This window comes from Parasteatoda tepidariorum, chromosome 7 (genome assembly GCF_043381705.1).
Source record: "Parasteatoda tepidariorum isolate YZ-2023 chromosome 7, CAS_Ptep_4.0, whole genome shotgun sequence".
Classification (NCBI taxonomy): domain Eukaryota; kingdom Metazoa; phylum Arthropoda; class Arachnida; order Araneae; family Theridiidae; genus Parasteatoda; species Parasteatoda tepidariorum.
In genome coordinates, this window is record NC_092210.1 from 49,242,051 (window position 1) to 49,260,049 (window position 17,999).

General features: G+C 26.3%; 1 protein-coding gene across 1 annotated transcript in view; it reads left to right on the forward strand.

Moving 5' to 3' along the window:
* Positions 1-1,255: 1,255 nt before the first annotated feature.
* Positions 1,256-17,999, forward strand: part of LOC107448794 (uncharacterized) — a 31,665-nt gene continuing 14,921 nt past the window's right edge. The window contains exons 1-9 of the mRNA XM_071183399.1: positions 1,256-1,374; positions 6,289-6,400; positions 9,284-9,439; positions 11,214-11,317; positions 11,392-11,520; positions 12,567-12,678; positions 12,760-12,841; positions 16,311-16,503; positions 17,639-17,781. Of these exons, the coding sequence (XP_071039500.1) occupies positions 1,271-1,374; positions 6,289-6,400; positions 9,284-9,439; positions 11,214-11,317; positions 11,392-11,520; positions 12,567-12,678; positions 12,760-12,841; positions 16,311-16,503; positions 17,639-17,781 (1,135 nt within the window). The 5' untranslated portion in view covers positions 1,256-1,270. The remainder of the gene's footprint in view (positions 1,375-6,288; positions 6,401-9,283; positions 9,440-11,213; positions 11,318-11,391; positions 11,521-12,566; positions 12,679-12,759; positions 12,842-16,310; positions 16,504-17,638; positions 17,782-17,999) is intronic.

The following is a 17,999-nucleotide window of genomic DNA, read 5'->3' on the forward strand; positions in this document are numbered from 1 at the left end:
AGAAATTTGGGTCCGTTAACGGACCCTTCACAAAATATCTTTTCATAAAAACGGACCCTTTCACAAAATATTTTAACTTAAATACGGACCCTTCACAAAATATTTTAACTTAAAAACGGACCCTTCACAAAATGATTTTTCTTTTAATCGGACCCTTCACAAATTTGTTTATCTTCATTATTATTTTGTTAATCGAATAAACCTTTTCCAGGGCAGAAAACAAGAAAGATGGATGTAAACGAATTAAGTTTTGTCTTCGGCAGACGATTCTTCCACTATTCGTCCGAAATTAATATTCTGCGTTCAGCAGTATAGGCTAAATACCAAACATTTTGTATGTTGCATCTCTAATTTAGAAGCAGCAATTGTTTTTTATTTTTTAAAATTTAATTTTTTTAATTATAATTTTACAGTGTTGAGCATAATCTTGTATATCTTTACAATTTACAAACTGCTTGAAAAAGTTTTTTGCAATAATCGGACCCTATTTTCACAAATTCATAAAAGCGGACCCTGGTTGAAGGATTGTGAGTAATTTTTTCACAATTTCACGAAAAACGGACCTTTCACAAAATGTCTGGACAGACCCCTGCTAATTTATTAAGCCTGAATTAACTGCAAGTATGTAAATATTTGAATAGCATGGTCGTTTTGAAAATTTATTGTTCCGTGATACATTTTAAGATTATGAATACAAAAATTACAGTAAAGTTGGTAAAGATGACATTTAAAACTAATTTTACAGTTTTGTACTGCTGTTTATATTTATGCTGTAAACATAATTTTTAGTAACTGCTATAAAGCTGGCAGTTAAAAATGCTTTCTCGCTATTAAACAGTTTTTTTTTTACTAAAATTTCTAAATTACATAAAAAAAATATTACGTTACATTGGTAAAACCAACAATTATTTTGCTGAAATTTATGTACCGAAGTGCTCTATACTTTAAATGTCACGAAATGCTAATGCAATCCCTTTTTTGAAAGTAACCCACCTCTATTCTAAATTGTATTATCTTTTTCGTGTCATCTTTTCACCAAATGAAAATTTCGCGCTAATTTTAAGTGTCTCTCGACTTCTTAGGTTATGTTAAGAATTTATAAATTGTATTTCTTCGCGTGATTCACGTATAATTACTTGAAGTTGATTAAAAAAAAAAGGAACAAAATGTTACTAAGTAAGATTAGGGATTTTAGAGCTTCCTTTATTTGTATAAAATTTAATTATTTTCACGCAATTTCCATGACAAGTATAGTGTAAGTAAACTTGTCATGGATAGCCCAAATGATACTCCGCGAAGAGTTCTACCTTCTCGCAAATGTAAGCGAAAATTGTCTTATTCTTTACTTGAGAGCAATTTGTACTTGAGATCGATGTAAGTGATTTCATATTATTTTAATGTAATGTAGTAATGACGTACTCTGTTTCTGTATTGTTATAATTATGAGCTTCAATGTATATTGTTATAATTATGAGTTTCAATGTAATCTATTGTTTGGCGCTAAGACGAACACATGATGTCATTGAAGACAATTACTACTGGAACAGACACTCTCTTTAGTCTCTGTTAAAATTAAACGTTTTTTCAAAGCTTGGTTGCAAAATTTATTATACATTAAAAAGAAACGATTTACATGCAATTTTTTTAAAACCTTATGATAACCTATTTTGTAGTTATATATTTTTCAAAGTATTTTCTATTACAACTATTTATGAATGAGTTAAAAAAGTCATACATCTAGGTCCCAGCACCTGCTTGTTTTTTACCATAAATTTATCTCTACGAAAATATAATAATTCAATTGTAATCTTACCCCCAATTATATGAGTGAAAAAGAATTTTTCCTGTTCTTTCACGAAATATAATGCTGAGCGATGGTATTACGTACCTTGATTTAGATTAAATCTTAAACTTGGCTTTGCTTTTCTCATTGCTTTTTCATTATAAATGCGTTGCCTTTTTATTCATCTACTTGAAACTACTCTACGATTTTTTATTTTTAACAAGAAGCAGACTCTTATATCATAATTAAAAATTACTGAGTTAAAAGTCACCAACATTTTTTATTGTATAAACATAGAATTGGATCCGCAATTTTTGTCCCCAATCCCGTTGAGATAAAAATTTAAACCTATCCTACCTATTTTTTGTCACTATTACTTCATTCACAAAACTGAGTGTGTTTTTAATTTTTCGATACCGTAAAAACTCGTTAATTTTGATTCTAAAAGATAATTTAGTAATTGCGCAAAAAGTTAAGTCATAATGTTACGCAGTTTTGTATTCCTTATTTTACACAGGTTGATTTGACACAGTTTTACTAAAACCTTTTTATGTAATTATACAACTTATTTACTGTTTTATAATTGTAGAACGGTTAATAATTAAATACCGCTTGAAATATGTTTCTTTTAAAATGATGCGTATTGAGGTATTGTCGTAGGATTACTTAATAATAAAGGAGTACCGTTTTTAATTTTAAGCCTTTAATTTGGATTAAAAATAAAAAACGTAATATTACAGGTGAAAAATTCTCTGATAACTTCTTTTTAGTTGTATGCTGATGACAACCAAAGAAATTTGAATCTTCGTTATATACAGAATTATCGTTTTCTGTTTTATTTTCCTTGTAATTTTCTGGCCATTAAGGATTCGCCGAAACTCTGAGAAAGCAAAATTAATGAATCTATGGTACTAATTCGTTTGGGAGAAAAGTAAAAAATCATCATGCCATTTTTGACGCCGATGATACTTATTTATATTTGGTAACATGCACTACTGGTATTAACTGTATTGATACCGTGGATATAGCTTCTTACAGCCCCTCGAAAGGATAAAATAGAAAAATTTGAGTTATTTTAGCTTCATTAGTTGTATCGTTATTTGTATTCCAGTTTTCTGCATGATTTTATAGTGTTCATTACTGAATTATTGATTCTTTTTTTTCCCACTCCGTACATTGGACTGGTATTCAACCAGTAAGGGAATATCATATAACGAAGAAATAACTCCTATGGTTTTAAATTCTTAATTTAGAAAACGTAATAATAGCAGAGTGAAATAAGAAAAATAAATATTACAGGTAAATACCTTTAAATTTAGGATACAAAAATATTTTACAGGATAACAATACCTTTATTACTTTTATGCTGATGACAGAAAAAAAAAATATAGAAATTTATGTAGAAAAATTGGATCCTACCATGTGAATTTCAGGTCAACAAAAATGTACACACAATAATGGAAAATTACAAAACCATCCCCCCATAAGTTTAGATACCAAATAAAATTAAATTTAAATGTTTAGACCAAATTTTAATGTTTTTCGGAACTCATGCAATTTTTTTGATAAAAAGGTTCTTTCAGTAAGATATTTTCAATGTTACTTACTCTTTTTTTATCGTCATTTTAGAAAAATACTATTTTTTTTTTCATGAACTAAAATTAATAGTTAAAACAAAACATGTTGTTCCGTATTTTGGATATTTTCGCTATTTTAGGATTGATAATCGCGTTAGTTATTTAACAATCAACTATTCAATTAGCACATTTTTAATTTTTATGCCAATTAGTTGCAGCTTGGCTGAATTAAATGTGTAGTTGTTTTAAATTTTATTTTGGATTTTCTTGCTAATTTTGGATTTCTTATCGCGTTAATTAGATTCTTGCAACTCTAGAAGAAGTGAAGTAATTATGCCTAACCATGTGATTCAAATCAGATTTAATTGGGCATACTATAGCCTACGTCACAGGTTGTGTTATTCCTACTAAATTTAATCCATGAACGGCATTTTCTGCGAGCCTAACTTCAAGCCACAAATAAACAAACGAAGTGTTTGATCGTTTAAATAGCTGCTCGCCAGATTTTATTGCATTATAAAGAAAAGTAATTGATATTCGATTTTTGATTAATAATTGATTTATGTGGATAGTGGCATAGAATTTAGCATTGCGCCATGGTAAATGTTATTCCTACTAAGTGGAAGTAGTTGTGTTTTTTTTATATTATACCCAATTGGATACTTAATTGGATTAATTCGACACTGAGCAACGTCACGCTTGGTGTCGAACCTCTACGATGACATCACTTGCAAGTACACAATGATTTTTGCCAATGGGGGCGTGCGACAACACACAATGATTTAACTATTTAACTCGCAAATTTTTAATCGTATTTTAATGTCAATTAGTTGCAGATGGTTCGATTAAATGTGTAGTTTTTTAATTTTTTATTTAGGTGAGCAAAAAGCTGGTGTAAGTCGCATTTCCAAAAAGGGAGAGAATAACTAAAAAAAAGTACCGTTGCATTTCATATTAGAAGGTTCAATGTCACGTTTTATATTCCTTGAATTGTTTTCGAATAAACTACAGAATATTTATTTTGCTTCGAGCATGTAAGAAGGGGGGAAAAAAGAGGGCAACAGGGAGTTAGCTACCTCGTTTTTTTTTTTCCTCCGGACCACCCCGTCATCTTCTCTTCCCTTGATTTTTCTATCATAAAATCTGCCAGGTGTTATTTTGTAGGTAGGTTAGACAGCTGAGGTTGTAATGCAATGTTCAGAATCGCTCTGTTTGGCACATTTCTGAGCGATTTTCCTTTTGCTATCCCTCACCTCCCCACCGGTGTTGAACTTAGTTTCTTTTCGAAATTATATTTTTCTAAAAAAGAGTTCCTTTATCTTGGTTTTCTGAGAAACAAAAGATTGAAATAAGTTTCAAACTTAAATCTTAAAATGAATTTCTGTGTTTATAAGATTTTTTTCGCTAAAAGACCTTGACATGCATTGTCCATTTATTATTTTTTCAATTAATATAGAGTCTCATTACGGGACCTATGCAATTTATTTTATATCGAAATTTTACTACTTAATTTGAACTTTTGACCTTTTTTAAGCTCAACTTTTTAAATTGTAAGTTTTCCTATGTTTCCCCCCCCCCACATTTGTTGTTACTATTTTACGAGATCTTGAAAGTTTTAGCGCTTTTTTAGGTACTAATTAATGTCATAATTTTCTAATGTAATAGTGACTAATGTAATAGTTTTCATAAGGTACTTATTAATGTCTACTCATGTTTGAAGTTTTAACCATGAAAACTGATATTAATATTTCATAATCGCTGTTTAAACAATATTCTATTTGCTTATGGATAAAACAATAAAATATAAAAAGGATATTTAAAATTTCAATTAGCACATTTAATATAAATGTTTTTATGCATAAATATTAACTTTAGTTTAGTTCTTTTCTAAGAACTTCTTATATCAATCGTTTGTTTTCGATGCTTAAGTTATTATCTTGAAGGGGGGAAGAAAAAAAAAAGATTTTTACGTATAATTGATAAGTTCTCGTCTTCGCGACACAAATAATGCCGCTGCTGTTGATTCGTTCTCCCACGTTTGGCGCTTCGTTCAAATCTGTAGTCGCCAGAGCCTTTCGCCATCTGCTCTTTTTGTAACCCTTGGTTTGTTGCATATGTTTGTATCTACCCCGGGCCATTTGCTCTCTGGTTTAATTTCGAATCTTAATTCTCGTTTATTTTTAATTTAAAAATTACGATGTGGAAAGTAATATCAAACTTTTTATTGTTTTTAAAATTATTTATTGGTTGCTAATTATTCAGAAACTTTAAATGAGCGGTAATGAAATCGATTCGCTGGAATTTATTTGCCCCAGGTTTGCAGCTTTTTTTTTTTTAAATATTCTATATAAATTATGAATTTAATAAATATTATATGTATCTGAGAGATGTATATTATGGGAACTGGTATTATTCAATAATGAATTAAATTTTTTAATGATGTATGTTTATCTAATTATATTTACATTTAGTTATGTATGTTTTCAAAGTTTCTTTAATAACAGCCTTAAATACATATCCAAGATACCTAAATTTAAGATGCTCTTACTTGTAAAAAAAATGCATTAATGATTGTGTTAAATTTAATATTAATATCGTAATTTATTTTTAAAAATAATGGCTATCATTAATAACAATAATTGTTGTTTTTGAATTATATATGAAAATGACTTCTAAAAAGATCTTGACCTAGAAAATTAGATATAATAGGAAATTTCCATTTTCATCTATGTTGGCATTTAATTTAAAAACTACTACCTTTTGATTTCACTGTTTAAGAGAATTGTTTGTGAAATCAAGTAGTGATTGGTTATAGGCATTATTGCTGTATGGTCGTTTTTTCATTGTTTTATTATGCTTCAATGTTAAATAAAATATACTTTTTCTTTTTAATCGTAATATTAACTAATACTTTTCTTTCTGTTAAAGGGAGCCTGCGCTGTTTAGTGATGGTTCAAATAGCTCTACTGGCAGTGTAACAGATATGCCAAAATCTTCTAAAAGCAAATCAGTAAATAAAGCTAGATGGTCAAAAACTGAGGTAAAATCATTAGTTATGTATGTATAATTGGTTAAATTTTTTAACATTTAATCTGTGTTAGACAGTTCTTAAAGTTTTGTTGTAAAGTTTTTAAGTTAAAATCTAAGAAATAAATTATTTTGTTATATTTTTCTGCAAATAGGGGGAAAAAAAACCCCAGCAAAACTTAAATGTCTGGTGATTTTAAGTAATTATAATTTTTTCTTTTTAACAGTTTCACACTTTTCTATGTAAAAAGTTAAAAGTGCATTAGTAAGAACAATTGAATATTTTATTATGAACTTAATAATATATGACAGTTATTCATTTGTTATACTCATGTTAATTTTGGATTACAAACAAACAGCAGTTGCATTTAAAATCTCAATTCTTAAATTTAAAATTAGGTTTTGCAGTTATTAGCATAATGTTTTCAATGATTTTTTGTTAATTTGTTTCCTAATTTTTGAGATTAATGAAATATTTTTTTTTTATGAGAAAGTAAATTATTTAAAATCACAGACGAAGCAGACATAAATTACATGAAGATACATAAAAAAACTAAAACATATTTTCTACTTTTTTTAAAAAATTGGAAGCAAAATTTTTTTAATAAACCATAAAACAGTTAAATATAAAAACAAATATTAATTTCTAATTTTTTTGTTTAAATATTAATTTCTAATTTGTTTTGTCATATATTTACTATTTTCATGAATTCTAAACTTTGCCTTTAAAAAAAAATAAGTTTTTAAAGTTAAAATAGTTTTTTTTTTTTTTTTTAGTATCTTGAATATGAGCTTTTATTTTTTTTTTCTATCAAGAATTTGAAAATATTGTAAAAAAGAATATTTCACAGTTTGACATGTGTTTTAATTTTTTATAAATTTAAAAAAGTATCTCATATGAAAATAAACAACTAACTATTAGTATTTAAATTTGTGCCATCACAAATTGATTATTCAGGGCCACAGTATTTAAAAATAAAAAAAAATTGAATTTTCTAGAAACCAGAGTTTTTAAAAAAAAGTTTTTTTTTAATAGATGACTTGTAACTTTCTAAGGATATTAACAACATAAATTTTGTACAAGTTATAAATATGAAAGAATAAATTTAAAATGTACCTGAAATATTTATGTAAAATCTTAAATATTATATATGTATTGAGGAATCAACATTAATAAAGTTTATTCGTGGAAAATATTATTTACCATAGCCTTATAAAGGGTTAACTGTCTGGTAAAAAAAATTTATGTTAAATTTTAAGTTTCATTTTTTTTCTTTGTTTGTTATGAAGAGCACTTTTGGATAATATTTGGACAAGTGTAAAGATCGATTCTGGTGCAACGGAATAAAATATATGCAAAGGGTTGAAAATAGCATTCCTTCTTCTACCTTAAAAACATTTTAATTTGTGGACACAAATGTTTTTATATAAATGATAACTAGTTATATATTAAGCAGGAAAAAGAATTTTTTTAAATTTAAATCAGTGATTTTTTTTAAAGAAAATCTAAGGGAAATCATGATTTAAAGCACTATTTAAATCGATTGGTAACCTCTGCTAAAAGTTAATCTATCTATCAATTTACAGTTGCAATTACTTTTAAAAATTATTAACAATAATTTTAGCATTTTCTTGTTTCAAATTTTTCTTAAATATCTATTAAATTCAACAATGTAATCCAATAGTCTGGTAATTTTTTTTAATAAGCTTTCTGTATAAATAGATTTTTTTCTGAGGTATGATATATGCTTAGTTTTAAACTATATGACTGATGTTATTTTTGCAATATATTAGGTTTAAACTATATTGTTTTTTTAATTTGTCCAGTTTTTGTACAAAATATTCCTTTTATTTATATTTTATATACTTTTATATTTCAAACTGTGCATGCTGTTCCTTTGTCTTGTAAACTTCTGTTTTTTACAAAAAGTAATACTTGAAAGATTTTTATACAAAAATCTGTTATTAATTTTTTTTACTTAATGAATAAAAAAAAGTGGATATATTGCAATATTCCAAGTGGAATATTGCTAAGTATAGTCAAAACGAGGTCTGGAATTAGGATGAAAATCGGGAAATTTTATTTCTGATATTAATTGAGAACTTCTTCCATGTTTAACTTGATATTTAAATAAAAATAGGTAGATTAAACTTTCACAATGAAAAAGTGATCTAATAAATATCTAATATCAACAAATCCTTGCGTATCTTACTCTTTATATATCATTATAATTTATTTGAATAAATTTCTTTTCTTCATTTGATATGTAAAACTCATTTACTCATTAATACTTAACTCTACTAGATTATAAAATTTTTTTGTTTGATACAAAATTTTCCTTTTTTTTAAAGAAAAAAAATTTCATCTTTTAGCAGCATCATAAATCTTATTTATAGTTATCAGTTTGAAACTGTCATTTTTTTTTAAAAAATATGCTAACATTTTCTGTTTTATTGTGAATCTCTATGTTGATATTATTAAAAAATATATGTTATAACTTTATAAAAGGAATTAAATAACAGATACAATGAGGCATTTTATATTCAAGTCTGTTTAATGTCAATGCAGTTTATTGTTATAGTTTAATATTGTTTTGTATTTTATTAAACATAAAAATCACTAATTAAATAAAACATACTATAACATTTTATATTCAAGTATGTTTAATGGTCAATCATGACTTGGTATTTGTTAATTGATATTGGTTTAATATAGTTTTGTATTTCAGTAAACATAAAAATCCCTAAAATTCCTTGTGTCTAAAATATTTTAGATACAGTAATAGTAGTTTGACAATAATTTTTATCATGGTTGACTTTAAATCTATTGGAGCTATTCTTTTCCAAATGAAAGCTATGACTTATGAAAATTCTTGCATTTGCTTCCTTGATTTAGGATGAAGAGCTTAAAAGGCTGGTTGCTATTTATGGTGGTGATGGCTATTGGGGTAAAATCGCCAGTTTCTTACCTGGTCGAAGCGATGTTCAGTGTCAACAAAGATGGTCAAAAGTTGTCAATCCTAATCTTGTAAAAGGACCTTGGACTAAAGAAGTATGATTCCATGTTACTTTTTTACTTCTTTATAATTTTTTTTAACTGTTTGTATAACTAATATGTAAAACCTTGTAATGATTAAGCATTTTGCTCCCCCAACCTATCTACAGTGTTATTCACAAATAGTTTTTAAAGGGTAATTTCATTCTTGCATAAATATTTGAAAATCATGTCGAAAATACTGCAAATCGTAATTTTATAATTCAGATTATCATATTAATTTGCATTGTAAATACTAGAATATTTTGACCCAAAGATATTTTGGAGATTGAATATTTAGACCAAAAAAATATTATTTATATATCTTTTATTAGAATTTTTTTCTCTTTTCAATTAATTTGGACAAATTTTCTTTAAAGAAAAAGAACTTAATAACAAAATGATTGCCATGCTTCACTATAATGGAAAAAATAACAATTTTAATAAAATAAAAATAAAAAATTGTAAGTGGAATATTTATTCCTGGTAAAATTTTTAAGAAGGGAAGCTCTCTTCTGCTGGGTCATATATTATGTTTAGATATATATATTTTCTGGAAAAAAGAAGTATCCATAAAACATAAAAAGATATATAGTCGATCAGAAACGCTTTTAAAAGTGTTGCCAATAAAAAAAATGAAAATAAATCTTAATTCTTGATCGAAAATTTTAAAGGTTAACTAAACATGTACTGTATTGCAAATAAAGTGTATTTTCAAGAAAAAGTGAAGAAAAAGGAATAAAGTTTAATAGAGACCTTCTTAATTGCGATGTTATAATAAAAGTGAAATTTTTTTAAAAAGTAAAGCTAGATTGAAGCCAAAACTAAAATCATTCCTTTTAAAATAAAGAAAATTTTCACTAAAAATCTCAACTGTTTCACATTCTGTATTTTTAGAAAAAAGAATAAAAGTCATCCATTTGAAACCCTCTTGAAAAAATGCTATGTCATAATAAAATCACTAAAAAAAAAACCGCAAAAAATTGTTCTTGGTTCTTATTTTTAACTTTAAGGTTGAAAATCACAGTTTTTTATGCTACTGGTTATCTGTCTTACTCTACAGGAAAAAAAAAGAGACAATAAAGGAATAAAATGTATCAAAAATGCACCATTAAAATAAAAAATAAAAAACTTTCGCAATTCTTAAAACAAAATATATGTTCAAAAAAAAAATTCATGGTCTGAATATGATTTAAAATAAATTCAGCAATACTAAACTCCTGGTTCAGTATAAAGTTATCTAGTTTCAATTTCAAATTTCGTTGTTCTATTTGTCTTCCAGAACATAAATTTGCCAGCAAGTTTTAGAACTAGCTGGCAATATGGCATGTTTTAGAACTTATAAAATATGAGTAAAACTTATTTCTAATAATGTATACTAAAAATACCATTTTAGATAAATCTTTTCAAGTTCAAAAAAAAAAAAAAGTCTAAAAATACTTTGCTAAATATTTGGTTGAATATTCAACAGAAAGGGGGAATAGTGGCTGAATATTAGTTATATTTTTAGTTTATGTATAATTAGGTTAATTATTACTAAAATCTTTCTAATGTAATAAATTTATATTATTCCTCAAGAATTTAATTTTGCTTTTTTTAAATTTTATTTATTTAAAGCATTTTAATTTATTAAATTATTTAATTTATTAAGGTAGATTAGACTGCCATTTAAACTGGCATGTTTTTAATTATTTGAAGATATTCATTATTTTCGGAAGCAAAATGAAGTTGATTTCTAAACTTTGATGTGCTTGTGTAATAGTTTATAGTAGAATTGTGCTTTCATTTTCAGGAGGACTTATTAGTTACTGAGCTTGTTAAACAACTGGGTCCTCAAAAATGGACTGCAATTGCCAAGCATTTAAATGGAAGAATTGGAAAGCAATGCAGAGAAAGGTAGTGTCAATAATTAGTCAGAAATTATGATATTTTTTAGTTAAACAAATATTTTAATTGAATTGTTAATTTAGGTGGCACAATCATCTGAATCCTGATATTAAAAAATCTGCATGGACTGTTGAAGAAGAAAGGTTAATTTGTGAATATCACCGGAAATGGGGGAATCAATGGGCTAAAATAGCTAAGCTATTACCTGGAAGGTAATTAATTTCATATTTTGCATGCTTTTTTTAAGTGAACATGAATTTAGGACCGAGATGCACAATGATTTTGGACAGTGGACCACAAAAATTAAAAAAAGTGGCTACTTATTTCGTAGTGGCTGTGATAAAGTCTCCGAGGATAATAATATAAATGTAATTTTTTTTTTAATTGAAAAAATAAAGAATTTTTTTTAACCAAATAAATAACATAGCTTAATTTCCTTGTGCTGGCGAAAGGGATAAGTACTAAAAGATACAATGTTTTCGGCCAACACTCAATGTAAAATTCCAGAGATTGACTCTATTTGAACGTATTATAAATGACTTACTATGCATGTATAGTTCAGATGCAAGTATTAAAATATTTCTTGAATGAATCAAAATTATATTTACAAAATTATAAGAATTATTCCTACTACAATTATTATTATTCACGCTATTATTATAATACTTTTATTCAGGAGACAAAATTTGATTAAATGACTTATAGAGTATCAGATTAAATTGAAATTTATTGTCATTGAAATTTAAAGAAAGAATTTTTTTTATTTAATCTTATCAGTTTTTAAAATTTTCTTTTCTACTTTATTTGTACAAATTAATAAGAAATTATGTATTTTTCTATAAGCACTTAAATCATTGACACAGGCAAAGATAAGTATTTACTATCCAACATTCTAAGAAAGGCTGTGAACTGAGTCAAGGATGACTGTAGTTTCACATTTCTATCAAAATTTAAGGGTAAGGGTATTTTTGGCCAATTATTTATAGGTTATTCTGATATAGGGCTCTCTAAAGCACCCTAGTTATTATTATTTTTTAAAAATTTGTTTTCAATCTCTATAGTGTTTTTGAATTGGGGTGTATATCACCATTTAGAATTAATAGAATTATGAATAATAGAATTATAATGAATCGAGAATAACAGAATTTGAGTTTGGTGTGGTATAACTGCATCCAGCTCTTGTTCTATTAAACTATACATTATTATACTAATTTTGTATTTATTTCTTTGTAAAACATGTTTACTCATTTATTTACAGGACTGATAATGCCATTAAAAATCATTGGAATTCTACTTTGAAAAAAAGGGTTGATGCTGACAAAAGTTTAGAAAATGTCCATAATTTGCACAGTCCTGAGGACAGTAAAATGGTAAGTTCACTTGCAGCCTTAAGTTTTTTGAAATTATGCTTTAAAAATTCAAAATATTTAACTTATTTTGTAAAATTTTAGGACCAAATTTATAACCAAGAAAGTGAATACTCTCCTATACCTGTTTACTATCATTCTGGACCAAACACTCCTATTTATCACAGTAAGTGCAATGCTACAATTTTTAACACTTCTATATTCGTTTTACTAAATTCTCAATAATTTATTGAGAATTTAGTTATCTTTATTATATCCAATCAAAGTTTTTCTTAGAGTTATATAGATTCGAAAAACTTTAAAAGTTATGGATTATATGTTTATTTGCATTTTAATTCTAGATGTTTTTCCTCAATTAATTATTTAGGTTTATGAAAATATGGTCTAATATCTTAAAATACATCAATTTGAATCTTATTACTTGGATTTTCTTCTTTACTAACAAATATTTATTAATTAACAAATATTTGTAAATGAAGACTTGTATGAAAGTTTTTTTTTATTATTATTATTATTTTCGATACGATTTTATAGTTTTTTAATCATTAAAATATGATTTTGATTTTCCATTTTTTCTTAGCACATTTTCTTAAAACTAGCAGAATATTTAAATTCCTTCACCAGCAATTTTTCAATAATCTAACTACTTATCTTTGTCCGAAATTTTTTTTATTACATATGTTAATAGTTAGCACGTTGTATATTTAATATTATTTTTTTTAGATACCTTGTGTAAATTGCCTTAAATGCCATTTGTAAATGCATAGTTTTGACTATTTCGATAATATTTATATTTAAAATTTGTATAAAGAAAAAACATAGATTAATAAGATGTATAAAATGGTAATAGTACTTTAGATTGTGGTATGTACATTGCATTTTGCTAAACATATTTCATTAACTCGTGATTTAAAGATCTCATTACTTGTGATTTGCATTAACTCGTGATTTTTTTTATTGAATTGCAATAACTTTTTCGATTTCAGAAAAATCGTAATAAGATGCATCAAAATAATGTTTACTTTTATTGAAATTGGTTTTTTACTTTTCTTCATTAAAATCAGGGTTGGGGTTTTGACGTCAAAAAGTGGTTTTTGACATGACAAGGGTATAATACTGGTTTAAACTGTCAAAAATGTCAAAAACTAAAGTTTGCCAAAAAAATATATAAACTTCAAAACTACCAACAGTTGCCATGCATTATATTGAAATTTAATTATACTATAGGTAATCAGCAGGTTTTAAAATATTTTTTAATTAAAATTAAGGTAAAATAACAGATTTAAAATCTCAGAAATTTATATTCAAATGCATGTGCAGAAAAATTTTGCACAAATTTTTTTTAAATATTTATATTTTGAAAAAAAAAATTTTTTTTTTGATACTTAAGAAAATTAAAAGTTTATTACTATGCATTTTTGACATATAAGGAACATATAACTAATATTTATAAGGAACTTACAAGTTATGTTGTATAAATACAAACTTGATATAAGATACAAGTGTATAAAAAATTTTTTTTAATGTTATACCGAATATCTTTATTATCCAGTATGTTAATTTGAATTTAAAAGTAGTTATATTTGTGAATAATGATAAATATAATTCATATTGTTTATTATATTTATTTATAATTATTACACTTATCATTTTAAAACAATTTTTATCTCTTAATTTTTTTTTCTCCACTTGTATTAAGAATACAAATAATGCATATCTTGAAAGCAAGAAGTAATTATTCAACAGCTGAATATTTAGATATTCAACAAAACTATATAGTATTCAGCAAAATGAAATTCACAAGTATTTGGATAAACTAAATTTTCAGCATAGTAAATGAATAGGCTGAATATACTGTAAATCGACACTAACTACTCTGTGTATTTAACAGAAAGCACTTAAATTTGTATTGTCTTATGTTAAAAAGATTATTAAGAAGATTTAAAAGAATATTAAAAAGATTTTTCTTTAAAAGATGTCTAATGTACAAAACTGCTAATGTTTATCTTTAAAAATGTCTAATTTTTAGTATAATCTATACTATACACTAAATTTGGTTATAAATAAATTTCTTAATAATATCACTGCAGATTTTCAATAACACATGAAAATGAATACATAATATTACAAAAGATGTGAGCTTTCAAAAGTACAAGATTTTGGTTACTATTCAAAATATAAGTGTTTCTTCAAAATTTTAAATTTATTTTTTCTAGAACATATTTAGAAACACTATCCTTTAAAAAATATATAAATTTTATGTATTAATTAAATTTCACATATGAATATAGGTTTTTGACATTTTCGACATTTTTGACAGTGAGGTTTTTGACGTGACGGTTTAAACCATGGTTTAAACTGTCAAAAACTGTCACATGTCAAAAACCTGCCAACCCTGATTAATATTAAATAACCATAACTATTTACTGGGGCTAACACAGGTCTCCTGGAAAAAACTATTTAGTTCTATAATTATCATCTTTTAAAATTGCATAATTGTGTGATTCGTATGATTAGATTTATCATTTGCTTGGCAGATCTATCTCAAAATTATATTTTTTACATAAGTTAGGAAAAATCATGTTTGACTTTGAATTTGATCCAAAAATAGGTTGCAAAGGTAAAAAAAATTGTTTAATAAAAAAAGGTGAATCAACTTGTTTATCTCATCTTAATAATTATCATATCCATGCCTATTTTCCAGTTTTCATTATTTATTTTATCAGCGCTGCCTTGAATTACAGAAATAGACTGGGTAGTTGTACAGGTGACTCCATACTCTCCGGTGGTTTTACGTATTGCTTGTGTTTTGCAAGCACTGTAGCCATGGTGCATAACGTTTTTAAAAAGTACTTGAAGATGCTTATTTTCAATTTGTATTTTTAAAAGCCCTTAGTGCTTTTTTTCATTGTGTGTTTTTAAAAGGTGCTTAATTTTCCCTTTTCCAAAATGAGATTTTCTTCTTCTCTTTACTATGTCGATTTTTGCCACGTATTACGCAAAAGCATGCTTTTCACATTGTTCAATGTTTTCACAATTAATTCAACCACAATTTATTTTGGTATACCGTCGGTCCATAACGTATGAAAGCGTCAATCATTTTACATGCTTGCGAGTCCTCGTGTGCAATTGCTTCATTTTGCAAGATATTCTCTATTTCAGGCTTCATTTTTCACCCTCTGATATCGAATCTGAGAATCTCTCGATCATTTTATAATGGCTAATATGATCATGATCTTATAAAGTCTTTGAAAATTAGTTTCCATTTTGTTAAAGTATATAGTGCTTAAAAAGTACTTAAAAGGTGCTTATTTTTTGTTGAAAGATTTGCACCCTGTGTAGCATTGTCATGCATGAGGATGAGATATGCTATGACATTTCTTTGGCCATAGAAAATTAATATTGCTCACAATTTCACACGTATGAGACCGCTTTTCTATAAGTCTTACCATTTTAGTTGCTCTTTTGCATGGTTGAGTGATCAGATCAACAACTAGAGCCCCCCTTTTTTTTTTAAAATTTTTAGTGCAATTTAACAATTAACAGGAATAAAATTATTTATATTGAAATTTTTTAGTAATGATAATTGTACCTTTTTCCAATGATTAGATATAAATTTGTAAATATATTTTTAGATTCAGCTGTTTCAACTCCTCCAAGTAGTCAGCAATCATTTCAAGTTCCTCTTGTGAGTGAATATCCAAGCTCATATTCCTTGTCGCCTCAATCAAAAACAAACATATGGAGTCCAAATTCTCTAATGACTAATAATGACCCTGTTCCTGCATCTGAAAATATTAATAACTTATCTCCTTTAGATACTTTAAAGTAAGTGAACCTTGCTAGCATAGTTTTTAACTATATTATTTAACTTTGTTATTTAATGTTTTTGTAAATCAATTATGTAAGATAATACTTAGTAATTTCTAATATTTCATTTTAAAATTTGATTAGTGTATGTCCAATATCACTTACAGACCTGCCAACTCTCCTGCTTTTAGCAGGAGTCTCCTGCTTTTGCCTCAAATCTTTCCCCTCAGGCCTTCAGGGTGCTTTCTCCTGCTTTATTTCTATTTAGTGCACTATAGAGGGGGAAAAAAAACAACAATTTGTGCAATTTCCTTCCCAACTTGTGCTTCAGATCATGCTGGGCATTTATTTAGAAAAATTTTCCCCTATAACAACATCACTAAAAATTACAGTGAGTGTGAACCAAAACAGCAGCCATAATCGATGGAATGAATTGCAAAATAGGAGATATCTTGGACACCATTAGGCAGAATGTTTTTTCACTTTCTATAGATGGCAGTTTTTTTTTTAAATAACGCTAAATTAGCAACATCTGCAGTTTTAAAACAGTAGCAGTTAAAAAAAAATACATTTATAAAGTATTGTATTCCTCATTGACTTATTTTGTTAATTTTGAACCTCTTCCTAAATTTTAAAAAAATCAAAAGATGTGTTTTAATATAATTCTATAGAACCTTATATTTTATAGTAAGAACACATATCTCTTTATTAATCAGTGTCATAATCTTATTGTGGTCTATTTTATGTAATGTAAATAATCTATTTTGAAATAAACTTCTTGTAGGAAGTGTGAATCAGGTTTAATTTTCAATATTGCTCTATGTTGTGATACCGAAAGGGTCTCCTGCTTTTTTATTTTCTAAGGTTGGCAGGTCTGCACTTATTTAATTTTAATACATTAGTGACACAAATGCGTTACCTTTGATATTGTAAGCTTTCTCCCCCGTTTGATTATTTATTTAAAAACACTCAACTTTCTAAATCATATCATTACTTTTTTTTTTTTTACTTACTTTTTTTAGTCTCAAAGGACTTTAGTGAAGAAGTCAATAAAATTTATAGAGTAGTTTTGGATTGGTCCTTAGAGACATTGATTATTTGTCACTTATTAATTTTATTTCATATTTGTTTTCTTTTTTTTAAAAACCCCTAGAATAGAAAATATAAAATTGGAAGGGAATGAAAATGAACAACAACTACTGTATTCTAATTTGCAAATCTGTGATGAAAGAAAGTCCCCAGAATATCCTGGAACTGTTCCTGCAAGTGCTATTCCTTACCAGAAAGAAAACAGGAGTATGTAATTTAAATTTTTATTAATTAAAAATGTTCAAAATTGTGAATTTATTTGTTTGCATTTATTATATTTACAATCTTCTATTTTATGAAATCGTATTTGAACTAAATTTAAAAAAGTAGAGTATAAAACCTGTAGTAAAGTATACACCTATAAAAATAGTTGGTCATGTTTTTTCTCACATCAATATTTTAATCAAAAGGAGGTCACTTTAATC